At 36.6% G+C, this 22,120-nt stretch overlaps 1 protein-coding gene across 4 annotated transcripts in view; it reads left to right on the top strand.

The window, feature by feature from the left end:
- RBM27 (RNA binding motif protein 27) overlaps nt 1-22,120 on the top strand; it is a 75,140-nt gene that overhangs the window by 39,901 nt on the left and 13,119 nt on the right. For 2 of the 4 annotated variants that reach the window (XM_040453646.1, XM_040453638.1), the window contains exons 9-19: nt 850-1,014; nt 2,843-2,992; nt 6,675-6,819; nt 7,420-7,573; nt 11,186-11,482; nt 12,812-12,952; nt 17,882-18,001; nt 18,932-19,006; nt 19,147-19,311; nt 21,573-21,677; nt 21,761-21,952. In XM_040453646.1, the coding sequence (XP_040309580.1) occupies nt 850-1,014; nt 2,843-2,992; nt 6,675-6,819; nt 7,420-7,573; nt 11,186-11,482; nt 12,812-12,952; nt 17,882-18,001; nt 18,932-19,006; nt 19,147-19,311; nt 21,573-21,677; nt 21,761-21,952 (1,709 nt within the window). The remainder of the gene's footprint in view (nt 1-849; nt 1,015-2,842; nt 2,993-6,674; nt 6,820-7,419; nt 7,574-11,185; nt 11,483-12,811; nt 12,953-17,881; nt 18,002-18,931; nt 19,007-19,146; nt 19,312-21,572; nt 21,678-21,760; nt 21,953-22,120) is intronic. The other 2 variants (XM_040453663.1, XM_040453653.1) reach the window with 1 other exon arrangement.

Genomic DNA, 22,120 nt, shown 5'->3' with positions numbered 1-22,120 from the left:
TAAATAGGTCTCATGGGGGTAGTCAGTAAAACATACTATTAAGCGTCCAATGAAAGAAGAAAGCCTACTCCTTGGTACTTCTTTTTAAATCTTTTTCTACCAAATTTGACTTCATTGTGTCAGAGATTCTTGTGTTAATATATGTAAGCTCTAAATGTGCTTTTTTTCAAAAGTCATTCTTAGTATCTGAGGTAATTTCATACGTACAGTAGTTGGTCTGTTTATCTCGGGTTTTGTCCTTTTTTTCTTTGTACTTGTTATCTACCTGTTCATGGGATAACAAGTTTTCACTGTCTTGTTTAGTGTTTTCCTTTTGAACGTTTCTCATTTTCTGTGAGGATATGCTTGTGGTGTTTTTTGTTTTTAATTTTTTTATTGTTTTTTTCTGCTCCCAGATATGGGAGTATGTTTTGTGTCAACCTTAAACTATGTGGTTTTGAGGAGAAGAGTTTTTGTTTTTAATGGATGTGATAGTCTTCAAAAAACTACATGTCTTGCTGGATACAAAACTGTACACAAGTAATAGCTCAGGGCACCTTTACCTGATAGTGTGATATGGTTGACTGTTCAGTTTTGGGTACAATTAGCATATAGTTGTTCCACTTAAGATTGTGAAAAATGGAGATTATGCAATCATATTGCCTAATTCTCACTCTTTCTTTGTACCTCAGTGCATCCTAACTGGTTATGTGCCTGTTTCTTGAGTTAGGAAGAATATCAGTAATACCTTTCTCGACTGGCATTTTGGTGTACTCTCTCTGTTCTTGGCTAAAGTCTCAGGAAGTACATCATTCCCTGAGAAGCTTGTGACTCTCATTCCCAGCTGCCCTCCTATTCTTTCCTCTGTAGGACAGCCCATGTACTCTCGTGAACATGGTGCTGCTGCATCTGAGCGACTTCAGTTGGGGACACCGCCTCCTCTGTTGGCAGCTCGTTTGGTGCCACCTCGAAACCTCATGGGATCCTCCATTGGGTACCATACCTCAGTCTCCAGCCCCACCCCTCTGGTCCCAGGTAAGCTTTGCTACAGATGGCTGGCCATCCACCCTCTGATCTTTTTGTACCATAGCTTGCCAGCCTGCGTGGTGACTGGCATCCTGATCTGCCATCACAAATTCCCACTGAACCTCTTAGGTAGTTTTCTCTTCTGTTCCTCTGCCTCTTTGATTTGTCCCTAGTGGTTGCTAGATTAGGCCTCCTGTGTGTCTGTCATCTCTGGTGTCCTCTATGTTGACTTTTAGTGCCTCAGTAACAAAAGTCATGGTAGTTCCTTGAACTGATTTCTAATACAGTAAATAGGAAGAGAATATTTACTTGAATATTTTCTAATCAGTTACACATTACAAGAAAAACTAGGATAATTTTTTAAAAAGCAAACCAAAAACATCTGTTTTTCTTGCTGATCACGGATGAGCATATCTTTTTTCCCCTCTCTGATCCATGTATGACCTGGCTGTGTATAATGTAGTAATTTCTGGAAAACTCTTCCCTCCTACTTATGTGTACCTTTGGAAGACCTGTGGAGTGCTTTGTGGGTGTTTCATGAGGTTTTTAACATTTCTTGCTTTCCCTTTAGATCTGAGTCCATCATAACTGTCTAAAGGACTTTTGAGTTTCTAGGGGTTCTGTGTATTCTCAGGAATTATAGAACAAGGTCATTTGATTATGTAACTGCTTTAAAACCTACAGCTATAGGAGATTTTCTTTCAAGACTACCACGTGGTAACTGAAAACTTTATCATAATTTGCTGATCTTATACTTTGAATCATATTGATTGGCCATTAGTAAGGATCTGAATGTCTCTTACTTTGTAGCTGAAACTTAATATGAATGCCGTAGAGCATTTTTCCACCAAGGAAGAAAAAGAGATGCAAGGACTTCTAAATCACAGTTGTGAAAACCAGTGTCTTCACTTAATCTTAACCCTTGTTTCATTTTATGTAGGATGAAGAGGATATATACCACTTAGAGATGAACATATTCAGAATTTTTTTAATACTAACAAAATAGCCTTTTAGCATTATAATTTTAAGAATTAAATATTTAGTTGTAGAGAAAACAAAGGGAATGTGATAAAAGTGGCATTGATGGGGTGGTTGGTAGTAACATAATGATTATATTTGTAAATATAAAATTTTTTTAGCTGTTTGAAATAAAGCATTTGAAATGTTTTATGTATGAAAGCAGCTATTATATCTCCATTTTAAAATGTAGGTAATCAAATTAGTAGATTGATTTTTTTCTCTATTTTTTTCCCTACTTAAAAGAGTACCTAGGGTGGGGGGGATGGCTAAATGGGCAAGGGGCATTAAGGAAGACACTTGTTGGGATGAGCACTGGGTGTTCTACCCAGGGGATGAATCTACTTGTAAAGTCATTATTGCACTATATACTAACTAACTTGGATGTAAATTAAAAAAAAAAGAGTACCTAGAAATTGGTGAAACATGGTAACAGAGGAAACTCAACCAGTCCTTTATACATAGTATTCATATATGTGCATATTTCTTTTAAAAATATTTAAGAGATGTTTGGATTAAGTGATTAATATATAGGATAAAAATGGCTAGCTAAGGTAAATGAATTTGGAAATATCTCCGTAATCAAGAACAGATATGTGTGTCTGTGTTTTGAGACAGGAGCGTTTTTATTTCTTTCACTTCTAACAGGGGTATTATTGTAATTCAGATTGTGTGTGTGTGTCTGTGTGTATTTGTATGTATGTATAGGTTGATATATTTATCAAAGAAAAATTCATTTTTTGCAGTTGTTTATAGTAATGAAAAATTACTTAACTACTCTCTTATTTGTTACGTGTTTTGTTCTTTTGTTTTCCCCCAGATACATATGAACCAGATGGTTATAATCCAGAAGCTCCTAGTATTACCAGTTCTGGTAGATCTCAGTACAGACAATTCTTTTCCAGAACACAGACACAGCGCCCAAACCTGATTGGCCTAACATCTGGAGATATGGATGCAAATCCAAGAGGTGAGAATGCCTCAGCCTTTGTTTGTTGCTGTTTTACAGGAGTTCAGTATAGCATTTCAGACCTCACTAGGGTCCAAAATTATTTACACACTGTCCTTTTGAAGAGTGCTCTATAATCATCTCAAATAAATGTTTTTGAATAACTTTGTCTCCACATTTTATTTTAAAACTATAATTAGAGGGGCACCTGGGTGGCTCAGTCGGTTAAGCGTCCAACCCTTGGTTAGGTCATGATCTCACAGTTTCATGAATTTGAGCCTTGTGTCAAGCTCTGCACTGGCAGTGTGGAGTCTGCTTAGGATTCTCTCTCTCCCCCTCTGTCTGCCTCTCCCCAACTTGGGCTGTCTCTCTCAAAATAAATAAAAAAAATAAATAAATAAAGCTATAATTGTAATATATTTATTTTAAAATAAAAATAATACTTTTTTTTAATTGCTTTTTTTGTATACCTTTAGCCTGTTTTAGCTATTTACTGGGCACTGCACTAGATATTAGGTAAAGAAAGATGAAATGACATGGTCCCTTGCCTTCAAAGAATTTGATCACTTCAGGGCCTACTTTGTATCGTAAGAGCTGTGTTGCACACTAATAACTGAGAATCTAAAATACTGCAATAAGATGATTATTTGACCTTTTTTAATATTTATGATTACAACCATATGTCAGGATCTTTACAGAGCATAGTCATAAACCTTTAAAAATTAAATGCAAGCATTTACCTTTAATATGGGTTGATGTCCTCCTTTCTCCTCCCTTAAAAAAGTTGGTTTAGGGGCACCAGGTGGCTCAGTCGGTTGAGCATTCGACTTTGGCCCAGGTTGTGATCTCATGGTTTGTGGGTTTGAGCCCCACATTGGGGTTTGTGCTGACAGCTCAGAGCCTGGAGCCTGTGTCTCCCTCTTTCTCTGTCCCTTCCCCGTGTACGCTGGTGGCTCATGCTCTCTCTCTCTCTCTCAAAAATAAATATAAAAAAATCTGAAAACAAAAAAGTTGGGTTAAAAAGTTTGATGAGGTTCCAGTTTTTCTTACTATAGTTGGTTTTTTGATATTTAATTTAATTTAATTTAATTTTATTTTTTTAATTTTTTTTTTTCAACGTTTATTTATTTTTGGGACAGAGAGAGACAGAGCATGAACGGGGGAGGGGCAGAGAGAGAGGGAGACACAGAATCGGAAACAGGCTCCAGGCTCTGAGCCATCAGCCCAGAGCCTGACGCGGGGCTCGAACCCACGGGCCGCGAGATCGTGACCTGGCTGAAGTCGGACGCTTAACCGACTGTGCCACCCAGGCGCCCCGATATTTAATTTTAATTTGAATGACTGTCCATGGGACATCCTGACAGTATTTATCTTTTTTTTAAATATTTTTTAAAAGGTTATTTATTTATTTTGAGGGAGTGTGTGCATGTGCACGAGTCAGGGAGGGGCAGAGAAAGAGATTCCCAAGCAGGCTCTGCATGGAGCTGGGCTCATAGCTTGATCCCACAAACAGCAAGGTCATGAGCTTATCAATAGTTGGATGTTTAACTGAGCCACCCGGGCACCCCCCCCGACAGTGTTTTTCTGATTTAGTTATATGGTGACTATTTTCGTGTTCTTACCTTATTTCCTGTCTTGATTTTATTAACTTTTATTTACTGCCATTAATATCATTGTTACTGCTGCAAGCTAACAGTTTTGTGTCAAGATGAAACCAAATGCTTTTGTATATGTATTATTATCTCTTATTTTCCTTTCCTACAACTCCTTAAAAGAGGTACTATTGTAATTCTCTTTTTACAGATAAAGACACTGAGGATTAGAGAGGTTAAAGAAATTTGCCCAAAGTCACACAGCTTTTAGTGGCCGAACTAGAATTTGAACCCAGGTCATCCCAATTCTGAAGAGTATACTATTACCTTCTATGCTATAATGCATATATTATTACCAAATTACTTGAAATTAGTGGAAAGATCAGAGTCTTAAAAATTCAAGTTTTTCCTTTGTCGCTAGTCTGGTCTTTCTCTGCATTCATATACAGTAATTCGTGGATAATCTCACTCAGATAGAAATGAGGTCTTTGGGGGACCCTGGGTGGCACAGTTGGTTAAGTGTCTGACTTCAGCTCAGGTCATGATCTCAAAGTTCATGGGTTCGAGCCCCGTGTCGGGCTCTGTACTGACGGCTTAGAGCCTTGAGCCTGCTATGATTCTCTGTCTCCCTCTCTCTTTCTGTCCCTTCTCCACTCACACTGTCTCTGTCTCTGAAATAAACATTTAAAAAAAAATTTTTTTTTAATTAAAAAAAAAAAAGAAATGTGGTTTTTGTACAGCAGACTTGGTTTGTCACCTTGGCAAAGTCATCCAGCCTCTAGCTCTGTATCTCTTTCTTTTTTTATAAAGCACTTCAGTAAAGGAAAGTAGTAGGCAATGTTAGAAGGTAATCAAGCTATTTTAGGGAAGATCTAATGGCATCTCAGCTTCTAGAATGCATTATACCATCACAATTGCTATCTCCTCCATTTGCCTTCTGAAAATAAAGGCCCTAATAGAGCAGAGATCAAAGTTATTTTTTTCACTGATTTACACGTATGTCTAATATAATTGTTGAGCTATAGCAGCTGCTAAAGAAATACATGTTAAATCTGCATCATTATTTCCCCAATTGTCACACATATTACCCTCCACTCTCATCCCTACCCCAGCATCTAGCCCTACATGTCGTTTTTGGCTGCTGATTTTACTTTTGGTAGAGTCACTTAAAGTTAAGGAGAATATTCACAGTGTATCAGGCATCGTTTTGTGTTGTTATTTACTTTATTCACACCTCTTCCCATTCACAGATAAGCCATTGTAATGTCAGTTTCTTTAAGTATTTTAGTTTTAATTGTTGTGAATGAAATATAGCAATTTATAATACGGGCTTTGGGTTTTCCTCCTAACTTTTGAGTTTGAAAACTTTTAAACGCACAGGAATTCAAAAGAAATACAATAAACATCTGAATACCTTTGCTTAGATTCACCTTTATTAAAGTTTTGTCACCTTTGGGCCTAAGTGCTTGCTTTTGTATGCGCAATGCACATTCTTCTTTATCCCTTCTTTCCTTCTCCCTTCAGGTTTTTTTTCCTTGAGTTACTTGAAAGTATATTGCAGAGATTGTGCCCTGTAGATACTTTATTTTACTTCCAAGAATATGACGTCCTTTATAAGCACAATATCGTTGCTACACATAAGAAAATCATAATTCCTTAATATCCTGTCCAGGTGAACTTTTTTTAAATCACATCAAACAGTACAAATAATTTCACTCTGTTTATGGTGCTAAGTTTGATTGCTTGTCTGAGATGATAATTGGTAGATCTCTCCATTGTAAAGTCGTCATTTGTGGGGTATACTTTGGCACCAGATAAATTTCTTGTTCTCTAACACCGTTTCACTGATGAATATTGTTTTCCAACCATTGATGATCCTTGTCTGAATCAATTTTTACATTGGAGCTGCCTATGACTTTTTAAACTTCAATATTGTATTTTTAACAAAGGAGAAAAAGGAGGAGGCAGTTAGTAAATAAGCATTTCTGAAAAGGAAATGGTAGCTGGGTGCTATTCACTGTGCTTTTTAGCTTTTAGGCTATATATTGTAATCATTTGAAATTCCTCAGGTACCATGCATTGTTAGTAATGTTAATTTTTGTTTCCAACAGCTGCTAACATTGTCATCCAGACGGAACCACCAGTTCCTGTTTCAATTAATAGCAACATAACCAGAGTAGTTCTTGAACCAGATAGCCGAAAAAGAGCTATAAGTGGTTTGGAAGGGCCGCTCACAAAGAAACCTTGGCTGGGAAAGTAAGACAATTTGCTACTTAGTAGTTCTAATTGGTGTATTTGTTGTTTTTGTTTGCATTAGTAAATTTGTAAAATTCACAGTTGTCATTAATCAGTGATTTTAAAACTTTGTGTCTCAAAATTAGGGTTCCCCAAGGCATCATTAGAACATCTTAAAAATGGGAAGAGCGAGCAGAATATAATAGATATTAGTAATTTGTATTAGTAACTTGTATTGGTAACTAATATAATAGGTATTAGTAACTTGTATTCTGTACTTTTACAGAAGTTGAAAAACCCACCATTGAAAAAAATGATGTTCTTTCCTTGCTTTAAAGTTAGACTCCTTGGTAATTGTGGCGGATCTTTTTAGCCTATTAGTTTTAATCTCATTTGGGCCTCTCTTTTTGTGATGTTTTGCTCTTCAGTCTTCTTTTTCTATACCTGTTCTGTTCCCATGTAACAAGGACGATGTGAAAATTACTTAGTAATTTCTGAAGAATGTAAGAATGTCTTACAAATGACACTTTAATACATATAAACTTAAAGTTTTTGTTGACCTGTCTGATGGCTAGGCATCAGGTGGGGGAATTAATCAAGATCTATTAATTTTCCTTTCAGGCAAGGGAATAACAGTCAGAGTAAACCAGGATTTTTGAGAAAGAATCAGTATACAAACACCAAATTAGAAGTCAAGAAGATCCCTCAGGAATTAAACAACATTACTAAACTCAATGAACACTTCAGCAAGTTTGGAACTATTGTGAACATCCAGGTAAATGTGATTAGGTTGCTGACAGATGAATGTGCTTTTATGCATCTTTGAACATAGCAGTTCACTTTGCTTAAACGAGCCAGTAATTAATCTTATAATCTCTGCTAAGTGTTTTAAGCTCCACTGTATAGCTCTATACCCAACTTTATGATGAAATTAAGCTGAATTTGTTTTTTGCTTTTTTTTTTTTTTTTTTTAATATCTGCAACCTCTTCCTGAAAGCCATTGAGGATGGTTAGTATATTTTTATTCATGGTGCTATCCCTGGACAAAAGACTTTTAATCTGCTTTAGTATTCTAACTAGATAGGTAAGATTTTTGGTAATTTCTAAGGTAATTTTGTCTACTGAGTGACTTTTATATTGTAGTGAAAAAGTAATTGGTTAAGGATGGTTGTAATCTTGAGAATTTAGGCAGTGTAACATGTTATCTAACATCATGTGATTTGTAGTTTCTGTATTTTGCTGTCTACTTGACACATATTCCAATTTATGCATTTGTGGTTGGGTGTTCCGGTGTAATTGAGAGTACTTGAAGTCCTTATTTTTTTATTTTTTTTAATTTATTTAAAAAAAATTTTTTTTTTCAACGTTTATTTATTTTTGGGACAGAGAGAGACAGAGCATGAACGGGGGAGGGGCAGAGAGAGAGGGAGACACAGAATCGGAAGCAGGCTCCAGGCTCCGAGCCATCAGCCCAGAGCCTGACGCGGGACTCGAACTCACGGACCGCGAGATCGTGACCTGGCTGAAGTCGGACGCTTAACTGACTGCGCCACCCAGGCGCCCCTTGAAGTCCTTATTAATTTGCCATTTCACTCAGTTACCCCTGATGGTTAATGTTGGTCATGAAACCAAAATATGATTTATGTAACAATTTAAGAAAGTATTATGAGGGGGTGCCTGGGTGGCTTAGTTGGTTAAGTGTCTGACTTAAGCTCAGGTCATAATCTCACGGTTCGTGGGTTTGAGCCCCTTGTCAAGCTCTGTGCTGACAGCTCAGAGCCAGGAGCCTGCTTCAGATTCTGTGTCTCCCTTTCTCTCTGCTCCTCCCCTGCTCGTGCTCTGTCTCTTTCTCTCAAAAATAAAAATAACATTAAAAATTAAAAAAAAATTATATGAAAAAAGGCACCACCCTTAGGTCACTGCAATAAATCCCTGTGCCCTTCACCCTTCAATCTCTGTATTTATCCAAGATGTGGAGGTGTGCTATACTGGACCAGCACTGTTGAAAACACTGGCTAAAAATGAGCATGATGATCAGGGTCCTGGCCTTCATGCAGCTGACCTTCTCAGAGAGCAGAGAGAGAATAAACAAGTAAAACAGGTTAAGTGCTATAAAGATAAATATAGTAAGGTAATTAAGTGATAGAGGGGGAAGGGAACTCAAGAAAAAGCACTCTGAGAGGTGACATTTAAGCTGAGACCTGAAGAAAGTAGTATGAGGGGGTGCCTGGGTGATCTCACGGTTCCTGAGTTTGAACCCGGCATCAGGCTCCATATTGACTTTGCAGAGCCTGCTTGGGATTCTCTGTCTCTCCCTCTCCCTCTCCGCCCTTCTCCCACTTGTGCGCTCTCTCTCTCTCTCTCGCTCTCTCTCTCTCTCTCTCTCTCTCAAAAAAATAAACTTTAAAAAAAAGTAGTACGAGGAAATTTGATATTTCAAAGAATTGAACCAAGGTACTCTTTTTGAAAGATTTTTAAGCAGTGTTTTTTCCTGAGTATAGTACGTGTTTAATTTTAAAGATAATTGGAAATCCATTAAACAAAAGTGAAAAAACAAATCACCTGAATCTCATCATGTTGCAACAATAATTATTAATCTTTTGATGAACATACTGTATTTATATGGAAGAACACATCTATACACACACATAGACATGTTTTCTTTTTAAAAATACTTCCTTTATACACTTCAAGAATACAAAATCATATCAGATGTCTCTGCCTTTTTTCTCTTACGTGTTTTCTAGGTCATTATGGTTTATGGCATTTAGGAAAATTAGATGGCTTAATGTAATTTGGTATATTAGTCTTGTTGGATTGCCATAACAAATACGTATCAGAGACTAGGTGGCTTAAACAACATTTATTTTGGGGGAAGTCCGAAATCAGAGTGATGGCCTTTTTGGTTCCTGGTGAGGATTCTCTTTATGATGGCCACTTTCTTGCTGTGTCCTCAAATTTTGGAAGGGGAGAAAGAGCTCTTCCTATTCCTATAAGACCTCCAGTACCATCTGATTAGGGCCCCACACTTACGACCTCATTTAACTTTAATTACCTCCTAAAAGCCCTGTCTCCAAATGTAGTCACACAGTGAGTTAGAGTTTCAACATAAGAATTTGGGAGTGGGGGCATAAATCAGTCTGTAGCAATAGGCCATAATTTACTTACTGTGGGGCATAAATCAGTCTGTAGCAATAGGCCATAATTTACTTACTGTTCTTTGTGGTTGAGGATTTCTATTGTTTCTCTTATCTTCTATAAAAACAATGCTGTGGTGAGCCTCCTTGTTGCTAAACCTTTCGTTATCTTTTTATGATTCGTTGCTGAATTAAAGGGAATTTTAAGACTTTTTATTTGTGCTCTGCCAAATTGTTTGCCAAAAGGGTTGTGCCAGTTGATACTCCCACATGCACTGTGTTAAAGCCTGTCAACATTGTAATGTGGATCCATCAAAATGTTTTGAACCAGTTTTGTAAGTGAAAAATTATACTTGTTTTACTTTGCTTTTCTTTTTTTAAAATTATTTATTTATTTATTTATTTATTTATTTATTTATTTAGAGTGTGAGCTGGGGAGGGGCAGAGGGGGTGGGGCGGGGGAAATCCCAAGCAGGCTTTGCAGTCAGCACAGAGCCGGACATTGGGCTCATACTCACAAAACTATGAGATTATGACATGAGTCAAAATCAAGAGTCAAACACTTAACCCGCTGAGCCACCCAGGCGCCCCATTTGCTTTTTTAAATTACTACATAGATTCTGATTTATATAGATCATTTGCAGGTTTTTTTGGATATGCCTATTGATTGTCTTCGTCCATTTTTTATGAAGCCATTTATAATAGTGCTTTTCCAAGCCATTGCTTGTCATGTATATCAAAAACAGTTCTTCTATTCATCATTTAGTTTAGGGTATATTTGGACTGACAGATTTTAAATTTTTATGTGGTAGAATTTACTACTGTTTGTCTTTATGGATCCTGTTTTTATAGGTATGCATAAAAAGATTTTCCAAACACTCAGATTGTACAGATATTCACCTTTTTTTCTTCTGTGTTTTTATTGTTTTTTTTTGTTGTTGTTATGGTAAAATATTTTCTTTCTCTGGAGTTTATTTGGATGTAAGATATCAGGGAGGGATCTAACAACTTTTCCCTAACTGGTTATGTAACATTACTAGGATTCTTTATTGAATAGTCTTTTTTGTATATAATTTGAAAAATATGCATATTATCTTTTAGGGTGATGGAGAACTGTACTTACAAAGCTTTCGGAATGGATTTCAGCAGGTTCTTTTGTATTCTGAAGTCTTTATCAATAAATTATTTGCATTTAACTGCTTATTCATTTGTTTGCTTTTTTTTTGTTGCTTTTGTTTTTTTTCTTACAGGTTGCTTTTAAGGGAGATCCAGAAGCAGCCCTCATCCAGTATCTTACCAATGAGGAGGCCAGGAAAGCCATTTCCAGCACTGAAGCAGTTCTAAATAACCGGTTCATTCGAGTTCTGTGGCATAGGGAAAATAATGAGCAGCCTGCATTGCAGTCTCCAACACAGCTACTCCTGCAGCAACAGCAAACACTTAGTCACCTGTCGCAGCAGCACCACCATTTGCCACAGCACCTTCATCAGCAACAAGTGCTGGTGGCCCAGTCCCCTCCCTCAACGGTACATGGGGGTATCCAGAAGGTAATCTGCTGGTTCATAGACAAGGAAAAGTCCTCTGGTCCCACCCTCTAGATCATTGTCAATTTGTGGTCATTAAATCTTCTACTTTAAAACTTCTCAGTTTGATCTGCAGACCAGCAGCGTCTTATCTCCTGAGAACTTATTAGACATGCAGTTTTTTGGACCTCACCTCAACTTAGAATCACTAGGGTTGTGGCTTAAGCATCTGTGTTTTAACAAGCTCTCCACTTGATTCTTACCGTAAAGTTTGACAAGTGCAATTCTGCTTCTACCAGAATTACTTGCCTGAATACAAATTCTTGGATCTTAGCACCCACAAGTTACAGTCAGTCTGTAGAAATGGGGCTCATAAATCTACATGTTTAAAGGAATACTCTTAGTGATTCTTCTCAACACTAAAGTATAATAACTGTCCACCAGCAGACAATTCTGAATCTAGAACTTCTTCTTTGTTTTGTGTTAGACTCAGTCATCCTTGTACCCACTCTTTTGTCTGACTTTTTTCCATGTAGAAAACTCTTTAAAAGCTTTAAAAATTGAAATGTAAGCTCCGAGAAAATAGGATTTTGCCTGTTTTATTCCTTCTGTCTCTTGTGTCTAAAACAAGGCTTGGCACATGTTGCTCAAACTATACTTGAATGAACAGATGAAGGAAGTAAAGAAAAAACCACTATGCATTAGTGCCATTCCAATATTGATGGTAATGCTAATCTTTTCCTAGGTGTTCTCTTGTTTGAATTAAATGCATTCAGGTTTTTTTTTTTAAGTATTACCATATGTAATCTTAAGTCCAATCATTATCCTTTTTATGTGCACCTCAGCCTCCATTTCTTTTTTCTAGGTCCCACTTCATGTTAGAGCCCAGAGGCAGGTGCTTACCCTGGTTGTAGGCTGAATGGTGTACAAGAGTGATATGGTCATGTTTGTGATCCATTAGACTGTGTTCTGTTAATGCAGCCCAAGATTGCACTGTGTTTTTGGGGTGTCCATATCACACTGTTATTGATATTAAGTTACTGTCATTTAGAAGCCCCAGATCCTTCAAAGCATTACATATTAAAGGGAACATTTTAAAAATTAGTAGAACTTGTTTTCTGTATGAGTTTATATCCATATGCATGCATTTTGTTATGACATATTTCAGACATCCATAGAATAGGTAATAGCAATCATTTGAATATCTACCACTTAAAAACTTAGAGATGATAGAAGCGCTCTCCCTTCTCATTTCTTTATTTTCTTCTCCAGGGTAATCACTAGCCTGAATTTGTATCATTCCTGGGCATTTTTAAAACTTTTACCACTTATGTGTTTATTTTGTGTATGCAGATGATGAGTAAACCACAGACATCCGGCGCATATGTTCTTAACAAAGTTCCTGTTAAACATCGCCTTGGACACGCAAGTGGTAACCAGAGTGATGCATCACACGTGTTGAATCAGTCAGGTGGTGCTGGAGAGGATTGCCAGGTATGTATTTCTGTGACCCTCTGATTCATTAATTACTCAATCTGTCTACCTATTTACAATTTTTAATGTTTATTTTCGAGAAACAGAGAGAGACGAAGTGAGCAGGGGAGGGGCAGAGAGAGAGAGGGAGACCCTGAATCTGAAGTAGGCTCTAGGCTCTGAGCTGTCAGCGCAGAGCCCAACACAGGGCTCCAACTCACAGTGAGATCATATCCTGAGCCAAAGCTGGATGCTTAACCAGCTGAGCCACCCAGGTGCCGCGATCCTCAAATATATTTAAAATTGTTTAGTGACACAGAGAAATTAACAACTTAACTTTCATCCAGATTTGTAATGTCTTGTTTCTTCACTTGAGGTAAACGTGACAGAAAACCTTAATGTGGAAGGTATACTTGCCTAATTTCCATGATACGGCCAGAAATTGGCTAAATTATTTTTCTATTCAAAGCTAAGTAGGAGTTTGAGAATTTTAGAAGAATATAGTGAAGAAGATTCTATCCTAATCAAAACTTTGAAATGTATCTTAAGTAGTTTTTTTTGCTTTTAGGAATATATCTGTACAGTGACTTTGCACAATGGTGATTATTTCAAAGAGGGCTTGGAAAATTCTGAAAACGATCAAGGCCGGTGGGGGGAGTGCTTAACCCTACTAGCCATAATAAGAGTATTATGAAGTCTATGTAACTAAGTCAGTAAGTACTGGCACATGAAGAGATAGACCAGTGAAATAGAGTAAAAGATGAGAAATAGACTCATTTGCAAATAGGAATTTATTAGATGTCAAAGAGTATCTCAGGTCAGTGGGGAGAATATGGACTTTTTGATAAATGTATTTGGATAACTGAATAGCCGTGTAGAAAAGATAAAACTAGATCCATTTTTCAAATTACATAATAAACTAGGATAATTTCCAAAAAGATCTGAGAATTTAGATGCTGATGGAAATGCTAAATGTTACAACCCCCATGAAAGCAAATTTGGCAGTGTCTGGCAAAATTATGTATGCATTTATTCTAAATCAGTAACCCTCCTTTTCAGAATGTATGCCAAAAGTACATTTGTCAAACTACGAAAAAATATACGTACCAGGCTAGTAAGTGTAGACTGTAATAGCAAAAGACTGGAAACAATCCAGATGTCCATCGTTAGGGGACTAGTTAACTTAAAATGCAGTACAGTAGCAAAAGTGCAACTTTACAACAGAATGAGGAATATCTTCTTATGTACTATGAGGTGATCATGAGGCTGTATTAGGTAAAAAAAAAAAAAAAAATACAATGGTACAAAACATATATAGGCAGCCACTGTTAATGTAAGTAAGTAGGGCCATTGAACACCTAAGTATTTGATTAATAGCAGAAACAAAAAATCCTAAAATTAATTAAAAAAATTTCTTTTAGTTCCTAAAATTTAAATCTTGGTGGTTACGGCAAGGATGGAAAAAACTAGACAACTTTGACTATGTCTTATTTTGTAGATTTGTCTTAGAACCATGTAAATGCTGCGTTCAGTCATAAAATGAAAAAAGTAATGTCTAAGAATTGAAAAGTGAAACAAATGAAGTAATATGTTTGCATAGAGAGTACCTTTTACATTTTTTACAGTTTATTTATTTGAGAGAGACATTGTGAGCAGGGGAGAGGCAGAGAGGGAGAGAATGAATCCCACACTGATTGTGCAGACCCTGACTTGACCTCATGAACCACGAGATCATGACCTGAGCCAAAATGAAGAGTCAGATACTTAACCGACTGTGCCACCCAGGTGCCCCTAGAGAGTACTTTAAAATACAGCTATTTGAATATATATTCCTAATGAGATGAACCCTGAGTTCAAAAAAACAATTTTAAAAAGTATTTTTCAGCAATAATGTTATTCTGAAACAGTTTGTGAGCATTGTAGGATAAATCAAATGAAAAGTTATATTGGTGTCACTGACAAGTGCGATTTTCAATGTGGTGGAAAAGATGTGTATGGTAGATTAAGTGAAAACACTGTAGTCCTATGTTTGAATTGAAAGTATGGTAGATCCTTGAACAGCATGGGTTTGAAATGTGCAGATCACCTAAACATGGATTTTTAAAATAAATACAGCACAGGACTGTAAATGTATTTTCTTTTAGGATTTGCTTAACGTTTTCTTTTCTGTAGCGTCTTAGAAGAATACAGTATATAAAACATGTAACATAAAAAGTACGTGTTAATTGACTGTTTATGTTATCGGTAAGGCTTTTGGTTAGCAGTAGGCAATTAAGTTTTGCGGAAGTCAGAAGTTAAATATGTGGATTTTTTATTCTTGGGGTCCGTGCCCCTTAACCCCTGAGTTATTCAAGGATCAGCTGTATTGATACACATTCACATACTGTTTTATCATAAAAAATAATAAGCAGTAAAAAGCTCCAAAACATTTCTTAATTCTATTCACTGAAAAGGTTGAGAAATAATAATCAGTCCAAGGGTAATTACCCCCTGCCCCCTCCCAGGCACTCAGAGGAACCAAGGGTTTTTTGAAGAAATGGCTGTCTGCAGATCTGGGGCTGGCAGTATTCCAGATGACCCTAGAATTACTTTGTTCAACCAGAAAACAAAGTTGTCAACAATTTCTGGAATCCTGTCAAAAGATTGAGAAGATGTTATAAAGGCTCTAGATCTACTAATTTGAAGGAAATTCAGAGGACACAGAAACATGTTATGGGGTATCATAGAATTTTGTGGTGAACACAAATTCACAGGATAAATGACCTGATTTCTTCAAAAAGCAGTTTGCAAGGAAAAGAAAGAGATGAGAAAGGAAATGGTATCAAAAGAGACTTTAAAGAGATATAACAAGTTCCTGTAGAAGAACCTTCATAGAGCCCAATTCAAATGGCAGAAAATGTTTAGAAAATTATAATACAATCTTGGGGCACCCTGGGTGGCTCAGTCGTTAAGTGTCTGACTTCAGCTCAGGTCATGATCTCACAGTTTGTGGGTTTGAGCCCTGCACCTGTCTCTGTGGTGACAGCTCGGAGCCTGGAGCCTGCTTCGAATTCTCTGTCCCCCCCTCTCTCTGCCCCTCCCCCATTCACCCTCTGTCTCTCTGTCTCAAAAAGAAACACTAAAAAAAAAATTATAATACAATCATGAGATGTGATTGTCTAATGATAGTAAGGAGTTGTTATAAGTGTGATGATGGTATTGTGGTTATGTTTTAAAAAGAATGGAGTCCTTATTTTTTTTAGAGATACAACTGAATATTTACATGTAAAACATAGAAACATAGTGTTTGATATGAATGTGGAGTTAGGGATTTAGGTAAAACAAAAGTATAGTAGTCTCCCCTTATCTGTGAGGATACTTTCTAAGACTCCCATTAGATGCGTGACACCATAGATAGTACCAAATCCCGTATATATTATGTTTTTTCTTGTACATACCCATAATATGGGTACATACCCATAATAAAGTTTAATTTATAAATTAGGCACAATAAGAGATGCACAATGATAATATTAAAATGGAATAGTTATAACAATATACTTTAATAAAGGAGAAGTCACTGAAAATACTGTACCATATTCATCCTTCTTGTGATGATGTGAGATGATAAAATAAATGCCTCCAGATGAGGTGAAGTGAGGTGAATAATATAGGCAGTGTGATGTATTGTTAGGCTTCTAATGACCTCCTCATGAGTCAGAAGGAGTTTCTGAGCCACAGTTGACCTTTGGTAACAAACCGTGGAAAGCCAAACTGGATAAGGGGGAACTACTCTATTTTATGTCCTGATAATTGTTGGTGCTTAGTGATGGGTACATCACCTTTGTAGTATAACTCTGTTGTTTCAAAAATTCTATTATGAAAAGATAGCAAAACAAAGATAGTTACAGATTTGGAAGTCAGACAGCCCTATTTGACTTGACCTGCCTCTTACTAGCTGTATTAGATAACTTGGGAGCGTTGGTTTCCTTTTCAATAAGTTGCTCTGGGGATTAAAAAAATTTCATGTTAGTAAAGCATGGAAGGGGAGTGTTAAGTACATACTAAGTGCTCAGTAAATTGTAGGTGTTGCCATTTGTGTTAGGAAAGACTTGAACCAGAGAGATTATACTGTGCCATGTAGCTCTGCTATGCCTTAAAAAAGGGAAGATTAACTGGAGAGTGGTCTGTTCAGAACGGGAAAGGAGTCTAAATACCAAAACAACCAGAGTAAAAATGGCCACCACTTTGCTTGCAAAGTCAGACCTGTGAGCTAACTACTTGTTTTATGTTTGATTATAACCTCATATAGCATTTAATTTAAATAGATTCTGATGAGGAAGTACTTTAATCCTGTGTTAGGTGATTTGGATCAGGGTTTAAAGAAATAGGAATAATTCTATGACCAGATGTCTTAATTAGTCTTAACTTAGAAGGAGGGAAAAGTAGAATGAGACTAAAGATGTAATTGGTAAAGAGGCTGCAGTCATTGCTGTTAGCCAGGTTAGAAAGGGACTTGTTATTTTAACTGTTTGAATAGTATTCCTGTTTTTTTCTGTGCTCAGTCATGATTCTGAATTGTAGATTTGTTTTTGTTTTTGTCTTGATTCATCGCGGTCACAAGAGTTGGTTTGTTGGAGGTTCTTAATCTGTGAAATTGTTGAATGAGAGGACAGTAAGGCTTCGCTATGAGTACAGGCCTGCTCCTAGATAAAAGTGGCTGTGGTTCTTTTTTCTCAATTAAGAAAATAGAAGAAGAAGGATGTGATTGCGTTCAGAAACATTATTGCTAAAATTTTGTTTTTGTATTTGAATTACAGTTGAATTTATGTATATATAAAAACCAGTTATATAAATGAAGTTTTTAAAGTAAACTTTAACTCCTGAACCAAAAGAAATACATGCAGTCTTTCTAAAAAATTACCTTAAAGCGTTTCTAATATTTAATTTAATTATTCTTGTGTTTCATAGATATTTTCAGCTCCAGGCCATCCAAAAATGATTTACAGCTCCTCAAACTTAAAGACGCCTTCAAAACTTTGTTCAGGGTCTAAATCTCATGATGTTCAAGAAGTTCTTAAAAAGAAACAGGTAACAGCCTTGATTCTAATTTCCTTAAAGAGGGAAGGACCCATTGAATTCTTAAGCGATTTTATTAACACATTTGAATAGTTCATGTTCTAGAACTACATTATGTTTATTTAGCTGCTTCTCGATGGAGTGTACATTTGAAAAAAAAAAAAGGTGAACAGACAAAAAAGTATTTTGCAGTTGCCTTGCAGAGGCTACATCAAGAACAAGGAAGGATTTTTTTTCTATGTAAAAATAAATAGCACTGAGTTGTCCTGTTTTTTTTTCTTCAAGGTGAAGAACCAGTTTTATTTCATTATTTCTTCTTTTAATTCCTCTCTTGCTTTTGTAAGTTAGTGTTTTGTATAAAGTATAATGTTTATGTAATTGGTATTCATATGACTTCTGAGTTTCATTGTTATCTTAGATATAAACTCATATAGACGATTTTAAATCAAATAGATATTTATAGGTATTATTTCCATATAATTGGAGATTTGATTAGCAGAGGGGTGGGAGGCAATATTTTCCTGGCAAAAATCCGTAGAATTTGCCATCATTTCTGTCCTCTAGCCTGCATCTCACATTTATTAAACTTTAAACTTGAAAAATCAGGGATGGCTTATTACATTGGCAAGTAGAAACAGCCCTTGTTTTTCCTCATACGTACATTCAGGTCACTCAAGAATAAATGTCATAGATACAGCTAATTAGGAGTTAGCCTTTTAAATATTTTTAAAAGTACACTTAGAAATTTTAACTCTTCCATAGAAAATGTAATTAAAGGTTTCATTTCTGGTTTCAACTGTTTTTTGATTAGGAGTGAAATTTGTCTTGTATAGCATAGGGATGATCCAGAAGAAAATGAGTTGTTCATGTATCAAATGTTTGCAAGTATATCATTGGCAAATATTGTTATCTCTTACTAATTTTTTAAACGTATTCATATAGGAAGCAATGAAGCTACAGCAAGATATGAGGAAAAAGAGGCAAGAAGTGCTAGAAAAACAAATAGAATGCCAAAAGGTAAGACAAGAGCTCATTTGCCTGCTGGAATTGTTTTCTACAATGGATTTTATAGCTATTCCTCTTAGTAAAGTTGATAAGGGTTTGTTATAGTAAAAGTTACTAGGCATAGTTTTTACTTTTTTCTGTTTATTTTATAGATGCTAATATCTAAGCTAGAAAAGAACAAAAACATGAAACCAGAAGAAAGAGCAAATATAATGAAGACTTTGAAAGAGCTTGGAGAAAAGATCTCGCAATTGAAAGATGAATTAAAAACATCTTCCGCAGTCTCCACACCATCTAAAGTTAAGACAAAAACAGAGGTATGTATTTGCATTTTCCATTCAGCATAGAGTTGTTGAACATCTGTTATATGTTTGGTGCTTTGAAGTACAGTGGAATCCTTAGGTAACTAATAGTATAACAGGGAGACAGTAAGAATTTTAAATGTTCCTACAGATGCTGTGTCTTGTCTTTGAAAGAGGTGCTAATACCTTGTTTGAACAAAGATAGGTTTATTATTATTATGTTTACTAACTGAATGTATGGTTTCCTTTCCTAAATATGAAATTGTTAGAGTGATGGGAAAAAAAGTGATATTTCCTATTTCAGCAATTGTTTTTCTAATCCTATAATACAGTGAAACCATTCCTTTTAATATTCAAAAGGTATCATTGGCTTTAATACGGGTAAAAATGCCTTAAATAATACGGGTAAAAATCCACTTAAAGTTCCAAATCCACTTAAGTCTCTTTTTTTAAAAATACTTTTTTTAATGTTTATTTTTTTATTTTTATTTTTTTTTCCACGTTTTTATTTATTTTTGGGACAGAGAGAGACAGAGCATGAACGGGGGAGGGCCAGAGAGAGAGGGAGACACAGAATCGGAAACAGGCTCCAGGCTCCGAGCCATCAGCCCAGAGCCTGACGCGGGGCTCGAACTCACGGACCGTGAGATCGTGACCTGGCTGAAGTCGGGCGCTTAACCGACTGCGCCACCCAGGCGCCCCTTAATGTTTATTTTTGAGAGAGAGAGAGAGAAAGACAGAGTGTGAGCGGGCAAGGGGTAGAGAGAGGGAGACTCAGAATCTCCAGGAGGCTCCAGTCTCTGAGATGTCAGCACGGAGCCCAGTGCGGGGCTCAAACCCACGAACTGCGAGATCACTACCCGAGCCAAAGTTGGACACTCAACCGACTGAGCCACCCAGGCGCCCTACGTCTCATTTTATTAATTGTCATTTGTTTCCTTACCTAGGAGAATAGTTACTTTACACAGTGATTACATTATACCACAGCTCTGTCATGGAATTTAAAAAAATTTTTTTTAGGGGCGCCTGGGTGGCACAGTCGGTTAAGCATCCGACTTCAGCCAGGTCACGATCTGGCGGTCCGGGAGTTCGAGCCCCGCGTCGGGCTCTGGGCTGATGGCTCAGTCTGGAGCCTGTTTCCGATTCTGTGTCTCCCTCTCTCTCTGCCCCTCCCCCGTTCATGCTCTGTCTCTCTCTGTCCCCAAAATAAATAAAAAACGTTGAAAAAAAAGAAAAACTTAAAAAGAAAAAAAATTTTTTTAAAAGATTTTATTTTTTAAGTAATCTTGACATCCAACATGGGGCTCAAACTCACACCCCGAGATCAAGAGTCACATGCCCTTCTTGACTGAGTCAGCCAGGCACCCCTCTGTAGTGGAATTTTAATTTCTAGTCCTTCGAGAACTCAAAATAATAAATTTGTCAGATATATAGAGTGCAAATTTTTATATCCAATATTATAATACATTTGAAGTTGTGGTTCTGTATTACTAGAGGGATATAAAGTATTTCTTCAAGATTGTATTGAAAAAGTTTAATAAAAAATATTTTTAGTGAAATTTCCCCCAATTATAGAAGGAACATAACGAACATTTTAAAAATTGAAGAGAGGGACGCCTGGGTGGCCCAGTTGGCTGGATGTCTGACTGTCGATTTTGGCTCAGGTCATGATCTCATGGCTCACTTAGTGAGACGGAGCCCTTTGTCGGGGTCTGCACTGGCAGCGTGGGGCTTGCTTGGGATATTCTCTCCCCCCAACCCCCCAATCACAAAATAAATAAATTAAAAAAATTTTAAGACAATATGGGAGTAAAAATTAGTCTCACAGTCACACCATCTAAAGACAGATAGTTTGTCCCTCACACACACAAAAAAAGTGCAATATTGTAGAGTTCAAATCTGAAAGCAGTTATGTAGATGTTATTTATGTTTTTATTATTAATTTTTCCTATGTATATATTTTGCTTCCATTGAGTTTGATTTATGGCTCTTTATTATTAGAAAATTATTCTCAGCTCCCTTTTCTCATTTGACTGTTTCCAGAGTCTGATTTTCAAGCCATCTTAAGCAGTAATACTGCTTCTTATTTTTACTGATTTCATTATATTCTCTGTATGTTTTCATACAGTGAACCTTCCTTTAAACACTCCAGTTTATTGCATCCTCTCATTCTCCTTTTGCCAAAAGAGATGTTATGTCATTCTTTAAGTATGATATTCTGAATAAGATCTTGGAAGTTATCTAACAAATACATTTTTACTCTTAATTTTCCAAAGGCTCAGAAAGAACTATTAGATACTGAACTGGACCTTCATAAGAGGCTATCCTCAGGAGAAGACACAACAGAGTTACGGAAAAAACTCAGTCAGTTACAGGTTGAGGTGAGATTTAAGAGGTTCTTAAGAGGTTCTTCCACAGTTCTTCCTAGAATGTATATTATATTCTGCCTTTTGTTGTTATTCAGGCTGCACGATTAGGCATTTTACCTGTGGGTCGAGGAAAGACTATGTCCTCTCAAGGTCGAGGAAGAGGCCGAGGCCGTGGAGGAAGAGGAAGGGGCTCGCTGAATCACATGGTGGTGGACCACCGCCCCAAAGCACTAACAGTAGGGGGATTCATTGAGGAGGAAAAAGATGAATTGCTTCAACATTTCTCAGTAAGTTTTTAAAGTTGGCAGATATCCACTCTAAAAGCACTGTATTCAGCATTTTCTTGCATGCTATATAAGTGTCAAATGTTTTATAGATTAGAAAATCAAGTTGTAAAAAATGGGTATTAGCAAACTCTTATTAATATATTTGAAGGTCAAGAAGCAGGTCATGCT

The sequence above is a fragment of the Herpailurus yagouaroundi genome, unplaced genomic scaffold (assembly GCF_014898765.1).
Source record: "Herpailurus yagouaroundi ecotype Mexico unplaced genomic scaffold, PumYag 29, whole genome shotgun sequence".
Taxonomy (NCBI): domain Eukaryota; kingdom Metazoa; phylum Chordata; class Mammalia; order Carnivora; family Felidae; genus Herpailurus; species Herpailurus yagouaroundi.
This window is presented reverse-complemented; position numbering and strand designations above follow the sequence as displayed.